Source organism: Electrophorus electricus, chromosome 6, assembly GCF_041902795.1.
Source record: "Electrophorus electricus isolate QZ-2024a chromosome 6, ASM4190279v1, whole genome shotgun sequence".
NCBI lineage: Eukaryota > Metazoa > Chordata > Actinopteri > Gymnotiformes > Gymnotidae > Electrophorus > Electrophorus electricus.
In genome coordinates this window covers 16,109,624-16,128,333 of record NC_137502.1, presented here as the reverse complement: position 1 = coordinate 16,128,333, position 18,710 = coordinate 16,109,624, and the positions used below count along the sequence as shown (strand labels likewise).

Below are 18,710 nucleotides of genomic sequence, written 5' to 3'. Positions count from 1 at the left end.
AAGATGAAACGAGAGAAGAGCAACCCCTGTGTGTAACTATCACCGAGATGCAGAACATCTCTGAAACTGGAGCATTACTCACCTGATTGCATCTTCTCCCCTGCTCCTCCTGTTTCTGCTGGACCCTGGCGACACCCATCTGCATGGGTGCCTTGGAGGATGGTCCCGCTGAGGATGTGGACTCCTGTGGAGCAACCCTCTGCAAAGAGAGCGGCGTTTCTCTTCAAGGAGGCAGTAATAGGTCATAGTGAGATGGAGGACATAATTCAGGGTCACCAGCACCTGTTTACAGACGGGTTCAGCCTACAGGTCTCCTCAGAGTCCTCCCATGAAGATATCCACAAGGACTGTTGAATTCCAGCGGAAAACAATAAAAGTTCCCACTTTTATTGGCAAAAATGTCAACCCAGTGCTTTCTAGAGACTATTCGGTCCTGCAAAGTAAATGAGGTGTATTTTGGCACCTGTTTCAGTTATGCGTAATCATATCATTTGTTTCAGATTAGGCATACTTTTTAAACATCTTGCTTGAATCGCCTGCTAACAACATACCATTTATCGAGTGAGGTCAGAACTGTGATCTTTTTAGGTTTGAGTCACTGCTGACATTTTGTTTCCTCGTGTGTTTTGGATTATTGTCATACTGCATGACCTGTTTTGAGTTTTAGATCTGCTGTAAACCTTTCTCCTAAAGGTTGGAATTCATGGTTGTCTTTGATTATAAGCCATTAAGATACTCAGGCAGCAAAGTAACCCCACAACATTACATTCTCTCCATCACATTGGAGTCTCTCAAAATATAATGCTAGCCACATTTACCAAAAAAGATAAACTTTTCTTATGTGTCTGCAGAACATAGCATGTTTTATGGGTTCCTTATTTCTTCTTTTCCCTGTTCTTCACATATTTTCTCCTGGTGTCTGCTTTACTGCCAGTTTTCTGATCATGGACTATTTCAAAGGGAAGAGTAATCCAAATAATCCCCTCGCACTGTGGGACCAAACTCCCTTCATTGGCTGGCAAGATCTGTTTTAGGGATTCCCCTGCAGGATGCTATGTATGATGGTAAAGATTAGTGAATGGGTAAATGTGCAGTTTCCTACTTATAGCTGACACCTTGCAGGGTTTCAAATATATCTATTGTTGGCTCGTTTTGTTCTGCTGCCAGAGGAAAGAATCAGCTTTGGCCTTTTTGCTACGCTGCTGTTGATGGTACCTGCTGCTCCAGCTGCTGTACCCATTGTGCCAGATGCTGCTGCCCTATTGCCCACTGTCCCAGCTGCTCCTGCAATATTGTCCATTGTCCCAACTGCTCTTGCCCTACTGCCCTTGGTCCCAGCTGCTCCTGCCCTGGAGCTCACAATGCGTGCCACTGAATCACTACTGGGATTTTGCTTTAAACACCACTCTTGTTCCGTGTTATACGAGACTTATGAATAAACACTGATCTTTGAAGAAGGCCCACTATTAGGCAGATTACAGGTGGTACTGGAATTCTTTTATTTGCAAACAATTTGTCCACAGAAATACTTTTGCAATCGGTTACAGGCTTCACCAACTTGATCTGGCTATATTGCATAATATTTCATTTACTGCAACAGCATGCCATTTTTGTGTTTGTTTTTTTTAATATGGAAAGACTGATCAAACCTACATCCAAATTTGCTTAATTCCTATCTTCAGCAAATACACAATACAGTGTAAAATGTGATGTGTTGCCTGTTGCCTGCAGAAATCCAGATAATTTTACCAACAACCTCCAAGATAGAGCCAGTTACGACTATAGTGTGGGAATATTTTTTATTACAGCAACTCTGCAATTTCCTTTTTGTTTTCTTTTCAAAATCACCCAAAGAATATAATTCTGTCTCTAAAATATTTCATCTAAAAGATCATGCAAGGGCATTAAAGTTTACATAACAGCAAATACTTCTGTGTGCAGGCCTATGGATCTTGGAATGTGACTACAACAAGAGAAGAAAAGGAGACTTCATTTTTTTAACCTGCATGCCCAAAAAAGAAACATCATCAAAAAACTCTTCATGAATCTGCATCTTGCTTTTCAGTTCAACCCAATATCCTCATGCCCTAGGGAGTTTTTCCTTGCCACTGTCCCCCTTGGGTTGCTCACTTGGCTCTTGGACTCTGACATGTGTAAAGCTGCTTTGTGACAATGGCTGTAGTAAAAAGTGCTATATAAATAAATTTGACTTTGACATCTACAACAGATCACCAATTCCAGTACATCTGCACACAACACTCTTTGAGGGTTAAAATTAAAACCAACACAATTACAGTGTAACTATACCATAAATTACACTACAACACACTAAATAGAAATATGTAACAAATCATTGATACTCTGTAGTTATTCATTATGTATTATTATGCATTACGGAAACAGAAAGTTCCTTAACACATCGGTACTCATTATAACTCATTATACTACAATGTGATTACCAGAATAACAATATGAAGTCCTCCATTCCCTACAGAAATGTAATCATAGGACAGTAACAGCTAAAAACCTATTAATTTTAGATACTAAAAGTTAACAGAGATACAATCAGTTGTTACTGCCTGCTCCCTGCATAAAATGGATCTTTCCATACAAATGTGCCTCAGAGATATCATGACAGAGAACCACACAACAAGAGCATTAATTGAATTAAACTCTTTAAACTATCTACATCATGATGACTCATCAAAAACATCCACAGAACACTCAACTGAAATGAATGAGATTAATCAGGATCACTAGTTTTTATATCTGCTGTATAATTTGTCTAGTGCTTAACATCTACTATCTATATAATAGATAAATGTACACTTTATCTTCAATAAACTGGTAACTTAAGATCAAAGTGAGGATTGCCCAATAGGAATGCGTCTCATCTCTCTTTGTATTGGACAGTCTTTTCTCTTTAGTTAAAACAGGTGTTCCACTTCAGCGAAACAGGTGCTCCCTAGGAGTACATTTCAAAAGCATAATTTACTTCAGGAAACAAAACCCTAATTTTAAATTCTAAACAATTTGGCTAAATTGTGATGAATGTGGGAGTGACTTTTAAAAAAGGGCAGACAACCAGCTGCCTCACTTAAGCAGTTTAGAGCATAGGCATGCAGTCCATCAGCTCAGACGGAGAAGAACTGCCGTCTGCTCTCACTCCTGTTCACACAGTCCCAACACACACAGAGTGGGAGAGAGAGTTGTGTATGGACAAGTGGAGCCTTGCTTTTTGTCATGGTATCCCTATATGTCCTGTAAGTGTGATGTGTGCTGTGTGATATTTTATAAGTAAATTATAGTCTTAAAGCAAAGGGTGGGAAGTCCCGAAATTGCAGGGTACATCTAAACACAAATATGTTGTAATGCCACAAAGGTCCCTCCCCAATAGAAAGAAGTGAGTGCTTCTTTCATTCTGTGTGTCTGTGTTTACATGCACAATCCTTCTTTCATGTTCTCTGAATGATGTAAATGTAGCGTAACATGTCTCGAGCAGTGGTGTGATGGTCTGTATTAACTGCACTCTCTCTCAATGCATAGATAAAGTACAAAAGTACAGGACACACTCAGATGTAATCTCAGCTGAAGAGTGACTCACAGTCTCCACAAAGGCAGAAGTGTATAGGACCATTCGGAGTCTGAGAAATGGATGTGTTGTGGCTGCTTTACACATGAGTTTTATAGAACACGTTAACCACTCCAGCCTCTCTCCTGCGACTGCCTCAACAGGGGAAACTCAGGCCGGGGAGGCTAAATCCAACTCAGGGTGGTGTTTTAGAGCAGCAACATGTCATTTGCCAGTTAAGTAACAAAGACTGCTAATGATTCATTGGGGATAAACTACTCTTCTTTATTTTTATACTGAGAAACTTGCAAAATTCTAACGAGGTAAAAACTATTTATCATAAACTCTACCAACAACCGTCAAGTGTATATGGATTATACTAGTCTGAGAATCTGAAACATGAAGTAAATCAAACAGGTACAATTAGATATAAAGAAGAGAAGAGCGCCCTCTGTTGGCTCTATTGAAACATGAAATTCAATAATAAATTCTCAACCAAGACAATTACATAACACCAGGAAACCACGATTATTTCTAGAAATCGGTTTGCTGACAAGAGCCATGTCAGGAGGTTGTATGGTACCAAAACAGTTACAATTTTCTCAGTGTGTTGCTTGAATTGGCGTATATATGAAAACTCAACGGGGACCCTGTAATTCGGCGGTGTATGCCTATTACAGCCTTCACATTCAAAAATTATGTTAAAGCAAATATTTAAACGAACCTAATAAAATTTTCTAGCAAGGTGCAGCTGACAGTGAAATAAGGAGCCCAGTGAAATAAGGTTAGCACAGAGGTTAACATATCATTCTGCAACATAAGGGGCTATACGTTTTAGTAGCGGCATTGATCACACTCTGCAGCGCTAACGGTCACGAAACTAGTTGGCTTGTTCACATGAAAAGACAAGAACAGCAGACTAAACGCCAGCTAACCTGCCACTCGCCAACAGCAAACATACAGCTGTTTATTTCCCACGACGACGCAAACATTAAAGAACCAACTAGTCCCCTTACGGTCCTGACTGACGCACTCTCTGGAATGTGCTCCACGGGCCGTCATGCGCAACTTGAAAAGGGGCCCCGAAGTGACATGGCTTTGTATTTAGTGGCCATTGCTACTCACGTGCGCACAGTTTAAAAAATATTTACTTTTAAACTTTGCTTTTAAACAAGCTGATTTAACCTTTTTCAGAGGTTTGTCTTCAGATAAAGATATACACAATACACAAACTCAAAGCGACGCATGATCAGCATCACTTGACTACAATTGAACAGCGTGTTCCGCTCTAAAGCAACAGACAACAGCACTGATTCGATGCGACTAACCTAGATATGCCGGTTTGGGTGACATGGTTTTGAAACTGAGTAGTTCTGAACTTGAACAGTCGTCTAAGGCCATGAGCTGTTAAAGGTTATGGTCATTGAGCCTTAAAACGATGAACGAAAACGCATATTTACACAAACAATCTGATATTACAGCAAAGAAAATCAAGCAAATTGGATTTCCCATTCGCTTTTGGCCGGACGTCTATGCGCAAACAAGGAAAAACGAAGCTCACCAGAAAACTTTCCATGCTCGTCATCTCAACGTTTTCTGAACGGACGTTCAAAAATACTCCACTGGCGTAATATTAACTTCTTTGATGTCGGGCTCACACATATATATTTACAGTAAGTTAGCAAACATGTAAGAAACGTGAACTTAAACTTGCATAATCAGAATCAGGCGGCATTTAAAGTGAGAGCATCATAACATCCCAGTTTACCATAACTCTCAATGCCCATGGACTCCCAGATCTACACCTTTACCTAAGATGGGAAGTAGATAATAAAATCCCTGACTGTACAGATTTAGGTTTTCACCCTAGCCTTAAATATTGAGACTGTGTCTGAGTCTCGAATACTTCTCGTAAGTTTATTCAATTTTTTATACTTGGTACTAGTAAAGAGCCTGCACCATTTGATCTAAGCAGACCTGGAGGGTCACAATGCATTAGTTCTCTAAGGTACTGTGGGGCAAGACATTCAGAGCTTTGTAGGTCATCAATATGACATTTAACTGGGAGCAAATGTAAAGTAGCTAAGATAGGAGTGATGTAATCAAATTTTATAGTTCTAGTAAGAACTCTGGCTGCTGCATTTTGAACTAGTTGGAGCTTGTTTAGGCACTTAGTGGTACAGCCAGATAGAAAGGCATTACAATAGTCCAATCTGTAAGTGATAAATGCATGGACTAGCTTTTCTGCATCATGTGAGGAAAGTATATTCCTAATCTTTGCAATGTTCTTGAGGTGGAGAAAGGCGGTCCTAGAAATATTATTTACATGAGCTTTGAACAAGAGAGTGGGTTTCTTAATCACTCCAAGATCTTTAGCTGTTAGAGAAGATGTGATTGGGAGACCATTGTGTAATTCATTTATTATTTATAGAGTTAGGACCTTGCTGTCTCTGGGCCTCTGTTTTGTCAGGACAACTCCTGTTGTAAAAACGCTTGACTTCACTCCTGGTGTGTTTGAATCTTGGAGCAAAGCTACATTCACATCCAGAGAGGAGACATGTTTTCAGCATTGTCTCTGCAATGTCCTTCACAAATCATGTTAATAGTGCCTGGTTAAATGGCTTATGAAAAAAAAACAAAAAAACAGGGGGCTTCTCCTCCTCAGACTCTTCTGGGTCAACAAGTCTCTCTTTAGTTCATTCTGTTCATTCTTTGAACAGCTTCACCAGCTCTTGCAGACGCTCATTCATGATGACACTTGTCTGGCTGGCTGCAGAGAGAGGCCACTCAGAGCCCCTGCCACATCAAATCAACAAACAGGACACACTGACAAAAAACCATGACACCTGTTGAAGAAAACAAAAGTGCTTGTACTGCGTTACAAGTGTTCATAACTCTCTTTCACAGCCGTGAATTTGGTTATGCTTGTTAAAGGAAAGGTTCAGTCAAAAGTCTCAGTTAATCACACCATGCTGATTGCTGGATACTAGATTTCTAAAGTTCTAAAGTTTCTAAACAAGTGTGGCATCATGACCTGTCATTCACTTCTTATCTGCACTGAGGAGACCAGGCTATATGGGCAAATCCTCTTCTTCCAGGCTCAATGCTTTTTCTCCTGGCTGGGGTGCTTTCCTGAATTGGCAGACATGCAGGCACATAAGCTAAGGATGTGTGCGTGTGTGTGTGTGTGTGTGTGTGTGTATGTGAGAGAGAGAGAGAGAGAGAGAGAGAGAGAGAACTAGCATATACATTTCATGTAATTTTTTAAAATTAAAAGTACTAAATGTAAACGTAAACATGAAAAGCAAATGAAAAGGCTGGGAGAGATAATGTATGTGTGTGTGTGAGCACGTTTAAGGAGTACTGATATATAGGTCATGGCTTATCATACTTTTCATAGAATAATGGTGCCAGTAGACTGCTACCTGCATGTATATCATTAAGCACACAGTTAAAGTTTAGACTGTCTGCTAATAAAACTACATGGAGGTGAAAATACATCTAACTACACCTACTTTGTGCCTTTGGCCCCATCCTCTACTTTAGGTCTTTAGCTGTTGTGGGTGGAGGTGATAAATAGAATGACAAAAGCATTGAGACCACAGTAAGATTTTTAAAACGTCTAACACGAACAACCTAGCAGGAGCCCAGAGCATATAAGCATCATAAAATAGATGATGGCCAAGAGGCTGTTCTTCAGGTGTATGTACCCTGTGTCCATTGAAAATCTGTATCTGGGGCAAGGATCTCCTTCTCCTTCTTTGCTAAAGGTTCTGAGCTGAGAGGACAGTGTCCAGGTTGGGCAACCACCTTCTTCAAACCCTGCTTTATCCACCACATCATATTGAGAGAGAGAGAGAGAGAGAGAGAGAGAGAGAGAGAGAGAGAGAGAGAGAAGTTTGGAAAATACTAACAGGTAACAGGGAGTTCAAGGCAAAGTTAAACTGTAAATCAATAAACCAGTTCAACAGTGAATCAAAATCCCTTTCTTTTTTTGACTTTTGAGAGGTGACTGACAGAAGACGAGTCTGCCTGCTATAGGGATAGGCACGAACTTCCAGGGTGGCGCAAGGTGGGTGCACTAACTCCCTGACATGTGACTGAATCAAGCATGGTTCCAAACAGATGCAAAGAGAAACCAGCTGTGGGAAAAAGGTCAGTGTTTGTCCTGCTTTGTGTGTATGCTATTCTTTTCTCTCTCTCTCTCTCTCTCTCTCTCTCTCTCTCTCTCTCTCTCTCTCTCTCTCTCTCTCTCTCTCTCTCTCTCTCTCTCTCTCTCTCTCTCTCTCTCTCTCTCTCTCTCTCTCTCTCTCTCAGTTTTGTTAAGTTAGAACACCACAATTAGCCCAGAGACCCTGGACAACACGTAACTTGACTATCTAGGAGTTCTTGGGCCTGTAATAGTGTTGCTTCCTTGCAGACAAACATTCTCATTCTGTCTGTTTTTGTTTGTTATACATGCTAATAGCTTTGGACCTTTGACAGCATCAAAAGAATGTCAGATTGACACTGACAAGATATCAAACACACACAAACACAGTTAGTATTCATAATGCCATCTCATTTCCAGAGAAAAACACATGGTGATGAGAGCAGATCGAAGCACACCTACATTGTTGCATTGGTCATGTCTTCTGTTTTAGGTGTCTCAGCTGGTCCGGGTGGAGGTGTTAAACCAAATGATGAAAATGTGCTGAGCTGGTTAATATTTTTATTAAGTCTCTCTTGTGGTAGCAACCTAACAAGAGCAACGTTATTACATTTCAGGTTAAAGTGGATAGACAAGGCAGAAGACCCAAAAGCTGTCAAACAGGTAAATTCATTCACCCTCTGTTGGTTGTCGAGATGGTTTTTAGGCAGGGGTCTCTTTTTTTCTTAGCGGAAGGTTCTGGGCTTGCTGGAGGGTTTTCTGGCTGGAGAACCACATTCTCCAAACCCTGCTTCATCCAACCCACCACTCTATGGGGCTCTTCACCAGAAACCACTTCCACCACAAGGACAGCTATGTACATCACATACAGGACAGCTGGCAGTACATCACTCTCTTTGCAATATAATTATGCTGTACACAGTACAATACTGCTGCAGGGTTCATCACCACTGCCGTAATCTCTAACAGAGCCTTGCGTTTCATGTATTCATTTAATGACTGACCCACCTGCTTGATCATTAACATCTTTAACGCTACCATAATTTTAGTGGACTTGGCTCAGGGCTACAGAATCCTTAACAAATGATTAAGGAAGGAAAGGGGGAAAAATACAAAAAAAAAAAAAAAATTAAAGGGAAATAAAGAAAGAAAATAAGATTTGAAATTAACAGCCGACTGAATAAACCATAGGACTGGGAACTACACATACGGCTTAGCTAACGCCAAGAAGTCAGCCAAGAAGTTTCTATAGCTAATTAGAATTAAGGAGAATGTTTGAGAGGGAGGAACGTCTATCCAGCGAATCCTGAAGATCTGCGGTTACTAGCTGTCTTAGCTAAATGGGGGAGAAATATAATTCTATACAAATGTATCTATGGGAATGGCAGCTCACGGCTGGCACCCAGAGCTTAGCATGTGAATGAAGAAGAAAATCTTACGTTGGGGTTCAGTGAAGGGCCAGACGATTAGTCCGCTGGCCTGGAAGAGCTCATTCTGGTCGAACCGTGCGTATTTTGCTACACGTGATTCAAAACCTTCCTCAGCGCTGTCAGCGACCCAAATTAATCGCACAAGTTGTTCTAAAACGGCGAAAAGAGCAGGTCTTATCTGGACTGCTCTGAACTTCGCAGAAGTCCTCGGGGCTTTGAAAAGTGTCCAGAGACGCACACAGGTGTATAGACGTCTGAGCGTTCCCAGACCTAGTCTACTTTAAACCTAGGTTTGCAGTTGGCTAAATTAAAATGAATTACTGCTGGCCAAACAGAACTTGAAGTTACTTATTGGAGAGTTCCAACTAAAAGTTCGTTGCTGAAAATACTTAATAATGTTTAAATACATATCTGGGAAGGTAAGCTCACAGACCGGAGCTCGCGTCCGCCGTTTCCCTGGCTACCTAACCACTTTCTTTTTTTTCCGACTTCCGTCTGTTTCTATGGTGTCCTGTCTCCTCCCCTTTAGCTTCGCCTCGTTGATCCATCGTTGATGTGTCCATTTAAAACCTGCAGACAATATAAAGCACCCAACCATATATAAGGAAACAGTTATTTAATTAAAAAAAATAGATGCACTATTAAAAAAAAGAAAAGAAAATCTGATCAATACATAAAGGTTAAAATTGGCTTAATATTCAACCTATTGTACCTGAGCTGAGGAGGTAATCACTTAGTAATAACAAATATAAAGGTTAATATGTAAATACTATGAGAGGGTTAAGACATAGGTATAAGATTTGCATGAATAACTGACATAAGGCATAGGGAAAAGTAAACATCTATTTATAAAGAGAGAGTCTCATAACAGTTCAACAGTTCTGAGGCTGGTTGACCGGACAGACCAACCTGTGCACTGCCTGGATTGATTACAAGAAAGCCTGTGATTCAGTGCCCCACACATGGATCCTGGAATGTTTGAGGCTGATAACATAAGCAGGACTCTAAGACACTTCAAGAACTCAACAGGACTATGAAAGACAACCCCATAGGCCAACTTCAAGCCAATAGCACGAGTCACCATCATGTACGGGATTTAACAAGGACATGCCTTCTCGCCGCCGCTGTTCTGCATAGGCCTGAAGCCCCTCAGTGAGATCATCACCAAGAGGGCGAGAGGGGAATTATATACATATGCTAGTTTATAGTATGTGGTATATAGCACAAGTATATAGTATATATACTAGTATATACTATAGTATATACTCTATACTAACCTAGCTTACTTTCACCCAAAGAAATATAAGTAAACTTTTACTAATGGATGGTATATATTATTGTGTATACAATATACCAGCTTACTTTCAAACACAAAAAAATTCTAAGTCAACATTTACTAATGGACGGTCAGTTTTGTCAAACAAAATCATGGCAAGTGTAACCTAATAGACATCAATTTCATGAATTTTGCACAGAAGCAGCATTTAGCTTGCTAGCTATCTAAATCAACTATTGTAGGGATATTATAAAAATAACAATCAATAAGCCATTGATCTATTTTACTTTTATATTCTTCTTCATCAAAGAAATCAAACAGGCTCTAAAACTCCATTACCTTCGTTACTACTCTCCAAAGTTGCTGCAACTTCATCAGGTGTACACTTGTTGCACAATATTCTAACTGGCTGGCTAGCTAGTGGTTAGTTGTTAATTGAACTAGGAAAGAAATGTTTGTGAAGGGAAAGGTCTTAGTGATTTCATGATTGTTTATTGATTAGTTTCACACAGATTGACACACAAATTCATCAATCACACACATCGAGATGGATGAGACCTGAGTGACACACAATCACGCGAATCCCATGTTGAGAGGCAGGTGAGGTGCATTTTAATCTATAATATAACCTCTATATCTAACCTCTCATAGGCACTTTATTCTTACTATCGACAAAAAGGGCAAGTTGCGCAGATTCAGCAAATGTTTGAACCATATTTCTATGCTATCTTATTGCAAAGATATAAAAAAAACACAGCGAAACATAATAAACAAACAAATAAACAAATAAAAAGCTGCCGCAGGTTACAGCTGTTCTGTGGTGATCCAGTGCCTTGCTAAAAAGGATGCGACTTTTTGTCAAGCATAAAAAAAATATAATTGTTATCATTATTAAAGTAGTGATATGAGTCTTCATATTGGCTGTTGCCTGTTCTATCATAGATGGTCACCTTCTTCTTCCCTGTGTTCTTCCCAGTTTAGTAGGTGGATATGTTCAACCATTTTTGCTACTAAACAGGAATCCTGTTTATGCATTTATATAAGTGTAGTATTGGTATATTGCTCATGAAAGATGATGACATTTGCTTGCTTTCTTTGTTGTCTTGCATGTTGCAAAAAAGATTTTGGTATTTGGTCTCTCATGTTTTCAATCCATTGTTGACTGTCAGACCTATTTAGTATGCTTGAATTGCATGCTAAAAATATACACTGTTTTAAGGTGAAATAAAGTGGACAGATTAACACATTCTGCTGCACGTAATGTTATGTCATATTTTTTCTTTAATGAGCAGAGAATGGGGTTACAAATGACATCCCCTCAATCCAAATTAGCCCCTCTGGAACTTTCTCATAGAATCCAAGGTATCCCTCTGAGTCGTTTTCACAGAGCCAAAGGAGTTGTCCCAATGAGTCCCTCTCTCACAGCCGGAGGAGCCCCAATGAGACCCTTTCACACAGCCAGAAGAGAAGCCCCAGTGAATCCCTCTCACACAGCTGGAGGAGGAGGAGCCTGTATGAGTTCCTCTCACACAGGCAGAGGAGGAGGAAAAGGAGCACCAGTGAGTCCCTGTCATGCAGCCAGAGGGGTAGGTCCTCTCACAGCAATTGGAGTCCCTCTGAGTCCTTCTCATGTAGACAGTGGAGTTCCTCAGACTCCCAGTCTTGCAGCAAAAACAGACCCCGCAAAGTGGCTGCCCATGATCAATACAGAAAGAGGTGAGCCTGTCCTTAGGAACACATATGCCAAAAATCTACCTGCATTTTAAGTACTGATCCATAGCAGCCACGTGAAGAAGCTTAAGCTAAAGATACATCTAGACATAGTTTTAGGTCTGATTGCTCTTAAAGGACGACCAGCAAATAGCAAGTTGTATATATGTATTGCTACATCTATTATGCTAGAGTAATGCTTTTCAACAAAATGTTCATGTTTCAATAAGATGTTTGTCCACTAGAAGTCAAAGTGTCAAAAACTGAATTGGAAGATAGATTAATTGGAACAACCAATTTTATGTTGAAGTTACTAATGGGAAATTACAATTTGGGACTGCTTAGTAAAAATTGTGAAATTTTCTACATTTGGATAAACACAGTCTGAATTATCACTACTTTTTAAAACTTATTTAAAAAACAAAACAAACAAACAAACAAAAAACGACAAAACAGAGACTGGGAAAATTGCAGCTTCTAACATTTGCACTTTAGACTCATCCTAGCCATCATGGCATTTGAGTCCTGGAAAAGCACAAATATATTTAAAGTATTCAATATAATATTTTGGCTAAACAATAACAAATTTAGCCCAAGTACATTTGACAAAAATATTTACTGTTGTTGAGAGATATTTGTACAAAGGGTGCACATTTAAGAGTACTGATTACACAGCCATCATTTTTTGAAAATATGTCCAAATCAAATAAATTCAACTGGTCAGTAAGATAAACCTGCTAGGTTGACAGTACTGGTGCTTACTGGTATGGCCAGTTTCTTTTCTTTCAAGTGATTATTGTCACGAATGGCCACCCTCCTGACTTCCCTGTTTCCTTTGCTTCCTGGTTGCTCCGTTTCTTGGTTTAGTTTTCTCCGCCCCCTCATCTGTTTTTTCCACACCTGTTATTACTTTCACCTGTGTCTGGTTTTGTGTTAATTAGTTCATACATTTAAACACACAGTTTCATCTGAAATGCCAGCCCATCAGTAGATTGAATAGCAATTTATGCAGAATCTCTAAGAGGCTGTAACAGTGATACTCACGCAACAATAAATCCATTGCCACATCTAAGTGGGTTTTCTGGCTTAACAAATTAAACTTTGCGCACTTTGCTTTCCCTAACATTCAAGGTTTGATGTAAAATGTGACCCTACTTAAACAACTACAGCTCTGGAAAATGGTTTGCAATGTACACAGGATTTGCCATGCATGAGCTAAAGTGTACAGCATTTCAGACAGTAATCTAATTTATGGTTTGTTGTTTCTCTTTAGATACTCTCATCAATACATACAAAACAACACATACACAGGTAATGGAGACTATGGCTAAGTACCTTAAGTATGAACCAAAGAGAAAGGGTGGTGGTGGTAGAAAGAAATTAATTTCCTGTTGTAGTTTTTCTATTTCTCTGATCGAAAATCTTCTAAAAAGTGGAGTGGTTTAATTTTTCATTTCAATTATTTTTGACTAATAATGTATTACCATCGATATCAGTTGGTTTACCTACACTTAATTCACTCTACCCATGAAAAATGTAAACAAAAAATACATACATTTTGACAATCAATTTCAATGAAAGAAGGAAATACACACTACAAATACACACAATACCAATAACAGTACTATATGCACACCTATACATATATCGCAAAGTTCTGTTTGAATGGCGAGGCTCAAAAATGAAAACTGAAAATTGAAAATCCTTACGAAAAATAATCCTAGGAAAAAACACAGTACGTGTATAACTGTTCTGTCCTACCCCAATGATGCATGCACAATGAAAAATCTCTTCTTACGGGTTCGCGAATCACAGGTTCGTAGACATACTGGATGGCTCGCTATCTCAAGCCACTCCATGTGCTTCATGTAGCTGCTAAGGCGTTCTCTACGGGAAAGTGTCACACACACAGAGGGGTCAAAAGAAAAGGAAAAATGAAAAGAATGGGAAGTTAAAAAAGGAAAACCCCTACCTTTTATGTTGGACAATTATAAAATTAAATTTCAAAGGGGAATTTATTTCCTTATTCATTTATCTAGTTTTCTCTATTCACGTCTCAAGTTAAAAGGCGAATAATGTGCTAATTTTAATTTCTCACCTCCACATTATTGGAGCACCTGCATACGTCTAAGGGTTACAGTACGCTTTGTATTGTGTAGGTATGTATGTTTGTGTGTGTAGAATAATCAGAGGTGTGACATCAGAGCAGCCCAGGGTCTGACTCCGGTTCAAACATGTAGGGCTGCACCTCTATGACTATTGCTAAATCTTGGTATTATGGTACTGTATTGTTAAATCCCATTCCTGGCTTTTTAATTTCCTGAATAGGCCTATTAAAAATAATTGCTTTAACGTTGTGTTATTGTAAGTATTTAACATTTTACAACTTTACTGTTTTGGTACTGTTAGGGGAAATATTTAATTTACTGATTTGAAATTGTATATTATTAATACGATTAATAAGTCTTAAATTGTCTTGAATTTGAAATTGTGTGGTCTAAACTTTTATGCTTCAGACATGTGTCTGTGCTGTCAGCCCATTCAAATGTCAGAAATGAAATTCCTTTGGTTAACACGGTTATATTTCAGTTTGTTACCTTGTTATATCAGTGGAAATAATATCCATGTTAGATCAGTGGAAAAAACTCACACTCGATTCACTGCATCTGCACAAGAGAGCTAGAAGAGAAATTCACTCAGTCAACTGAGATAGCTGTAAAGTCATTGTACCAAATGACGATGCAACTCCACATAGACCGTTGTATTAACTTTTAATTAACAACCTTGCAAGAGAACATGTGAGCACACCAGTCATGTCTTACAAATACGTTATATCTATCTGGCCACAGGCAGACTCCTGCATGCTCATTGGTCCAGCCTGTAGCAGGACATTTTTTCAAATGCTCTACATCCCTTCCCTTTAGTACATGTACCTCCTGAAGAAGGCAGAACAATTGAGCTAGTTGCATAAGTAACCTATTACTCAAACCACTATGTACAAAATAAGATCGCACTCTTTTTTTTCCTTTTTTTTTTTTTTAACATCAAACTACGTCATTGCATGTATTTTGGGTCGGGTCTGCAGACACGACCCGAGCGCGTTGTATAAGGTGTAACAGCATTCCCAGTGGGGAATCACACAATGGGAACACAGTCCATTGTTGTATTGTTGTATGCTGGTGTTGTATGAGTCTGGGTCATCTTCATGAAGTTGGGTCGGTGGCTCTCTGACAGGGAGGATGTGTTGGGCGATTCCGTCTGTATGTTCTTCAGTTGGATTGAATGGCATATGAACATGGCTCCTCGCAGGGCTTTATCACCATTCCAAGCTGGTCATACCCTTTAAGTGTTTGCATGTGAACCACTTGACCTGTAGTTAGCGGCAATAGTGGGCGGCTTGACTTATCATAGTGGCGTTTCAAAGTGAGTCTTTTGTTGAGAAGTTGCGCACTGACTTGCTGGGTGATCTTGCAGACAGGCTCTAGGAGTCTGGTACTTACTGAAATGGCTGCGCGTGTCTGCCGTGACATCAACAGCTCAGCAGGGGACCCTAGTATAGGATCACGGGGGATATTCATGAGGTTTAGAAGATTGAGAAAGACATCAGTACCGTCTCTGTGTGATTTCTCCATGAGTTGTTTTGCACTGCGGACTGCCCTTTCTGCAAGACCATTTGACCTGGGAAACTCAGGACTGCTGGTGATGTGGACAAAATCCCATTGTTCAGCAAAATCTTTGAGATGTTGACTAGTGTATTGTCTAGCATTATCAGTGAAAAGGGTGTGGGGCCTACCGTGCACTGAGAAATGTCTTTTCAGTTTAGAGATGATTGTATGCGATATCATGTTGTAGAGAAGGTCAATTTCGCATCAACCAGAGTACGAGTCCACGAGCACTTGGTAATGTTTCCCACACCAATCAAAGATGTCCGCAGCCACTGTGGACCATGGAAGACTTAGGATGGGTTGGAGGTGGAGAGGTTCTCTTTGTTTGTGAGACTTGGTGCTGTTGCATACTGTGCATGAGTGTAAATTCTCTATGATGTCTTTTGACATTGTTGGCCAGAAGACTACACTCCTAGCCCTGCGCTTGGTCGCTTCGATAACTGGGTGCCCCCTGTGTACAATGTTGATATACTCTTTGTGCAGGGATTGCGGAATGACTGCTTTGTGGCCTTTCATTATGATGTTGTCCACCACTGTGCGTTCATCCCTGTACGGGAAGAAAGGACCAGCGGCTGGTAGAAGTTGGTGCTCTCTGACAGGCCATCCCTGCTGAATAACTGCACTGAGGTCTTGTAGTGTGTCATCCTTTGTTGTGTGCTTTCTAAGCTCCTCGAGACGAGTTGTGGAGATGTAACAAACTGACATAAATTCGAAGGCATCGTCCTCGGCAGGACTTGACGGGGTTTGCATGTTTGGAGCTCTTGAAAGTGCATCTGCTAGATACATGTACTTTCCCTTTTTGTACACCAGATTGAGGTCATAGTTCTGTAGCTTGCGCAGCATCCTCTGAAGATGAGCAGGGGCTGCGTGAATGGGCTTCTTCATGACAGTCACTAAAGGTTGGTGGTCTGTCTCAACAATTGTTGCTTTGCCATCTATGTAGTGTCTGAATTTTGTGCAGGCAAACAGCCAGGAGCTCCTTTTCTATTTGAGCATACTGTGTCTCTGTGTCTGTGAGGACACGTGATGCAAATGGTACTGGTCTGCCATTTTCCAAACATGCAGCTCTGAGTCCGTAGCATAAAGCATCGCACATGAGTGTGACTGACTGTCTGACATCATAGTACGCCAATACTGTTGGACTGGACAGACATGCCTTGAGGCAGTCGAATGCCTCCTGATGCTGCTGGAACCAGCACCCTGCAGTCTCTTTGTGGGTTAGTTTCCTCAGGGGCACTGCGATGTCACTGAAATTTGGTATATACTTGACCATGCCTAGGAAGCGTTATAGTGACAAGACATCTGTGGGGACTGGCATGTTGACGATTGCTGCAGTCTTGGAAGGATCAGCTTTTAAATCGTCACTTGTGAAGATGTGGCCTACATAGCTTACTGGGTCCAGACAAAACTTGCACTTATCTGGATTCAGCTTGAGGTTGACTTCTCTTGCACGATTGAGTACTTTCTTCAAGTTGGCATCATGTTCAGCTATTCCTCGGCCTCCGATGATGATGTCGTCGACAATGACAGAACATGGCTGGCCCGTGAACAGATGTTCAATGGAGCGCTGAAACACTTCACTAGCAGAGCTGATGCCAAACGGCAATCGCAGGAACCTGTAGCGCCCAAACGGAGTACTAAATGTGGTTAACATTGAAGACTTTTTGTTTAGATGGATCTGCCAGAAGGAGTTTTTAGCATCTAGGACAGAAAATACTGTTGCTCCCGCCATCTGGGCTGCTACTTCTTCAACACTATGCACAGGGTGATGGGGTCTCTTCAGTGCTGTGTTGAGGTCTTTTGGTCCAATTTCCTGCTTGCCCTTCTTATGTACTGTCACCATTGAGGAGACACAGTCTGTAGGCTCGGTGACTAGAGTTATGATACCAATACTACGCAAGTGTTCTAGTTCCGCTTTGACTCTATCTTGCATCATGACAGGCATGCAGTGCACTGGTCAGATAACAGACTGTATACTGGGGTCTACTGTCATAAAGTATGTGACTGGGAGTTTTCCAAGCTCATCACTGAATAGGTCTTTATATTGGGTGAAAATATGTTAAAATCTGCGTTGCTGTCCATGCTGACCTGATGGACTTTTGGGCTCATTTTGACTATACCCATGCTCATACATGCACGAAAACCTAGTATCGGTTGCACTTCTTTATTGACTATGAAGGAGGGCAGGGAATGGTATTGCCCGTTTAAGCAGCATGACAGTACGACCATGCCATCGATCTTAATCGTGGTGCCTCCGTAAGCTATGAGGCTGGCTGTTTCCTTTAGCCTTACTAATTCTTCCCCGTTAGTTAGTTAAAAGTCCCTAGCGACATTACGTTGCATTTTGCTCCTGTGTCGACTTTCATTTCGGTGATCTTTCCATTTATGGGTATTGTGACAAATCCTTCATCTTTTTCAGAAGCCGTATAGTTGAGACAGTCAACGCAGTTGGTGACCTCGATGCCATCTACATAAAACATTACATCTCCGCACTCTGTGGGCTGTTCTACTTCCACTTCATGCACACGTGGTTTGAGAGCTTTACTGGGTAGAGTTCTGTGACTCCATAGTCTAGACTTGCAACAGCTTTTGAAAGTTTTCCGCAGTTACGACATTGTTGTCCGAAGGCTGGACACCTATCTCATCTAGCTACATGACTGTGCCCACAGTTATTGCAGTTCGAGATGTTCTGGACGAAAGACCGGGGTTTTGACTGATGTTTTCTATTCAAAATGGGCATTACTGCATCAACACTGGTAGCTTGTGTGGCTAGCATCTTGTTATTTTGTTCAGTCATCTCGTGAATGCGACAGAGAGAAATGGCATTTGCGAGCATCAACTCATTATCTCCCAGCAGAGATTTTCTCAGTGAGTCACTACTTATGCCACACACGATTCGCTCACACAT

General features: G+C 40.6%; 1 protein-coding gene across 4 annotated transcripts in view; it reads right to left on the bottom strand.

Annotated features, from left to right (window-relative positions):
- LOC145658552 (uncharacterized) overlaps positions 1–18,710 on the bottom strand; it is a 103,843-nt gene that overhangs the window by 4,198 nt on the left and 80,935 nt on the right. For 2 of the 4 annotated variants that reach the window (XM_081715791.1, XM_081715792.1), the window contains exons 2-4: positions 8,399–9,721; positions 8,184–8,309; positions 83–199 (exon numbers count right to left, since the gene is read on the bottom strand). In XM_081715791.1, the coding sequence (XP_081571917.1) occupies positions 83–199; positions 8,184–8,309; positions 8,399–8,583 (428 nt within the window). In that variant the 5' untranslated portion in view covers positions 8,584–9,721. Of the gene's footprint in view, positions 1–82; positions 200–5,976; positions 6,368–8,183; positions 8,310–8,398; positions 9,722–18,710 lie in introns of those variants that run through there. The other 2 variants (XM_081715793.1, XM_081715795.1) reach the window with 2 other exon arrangements.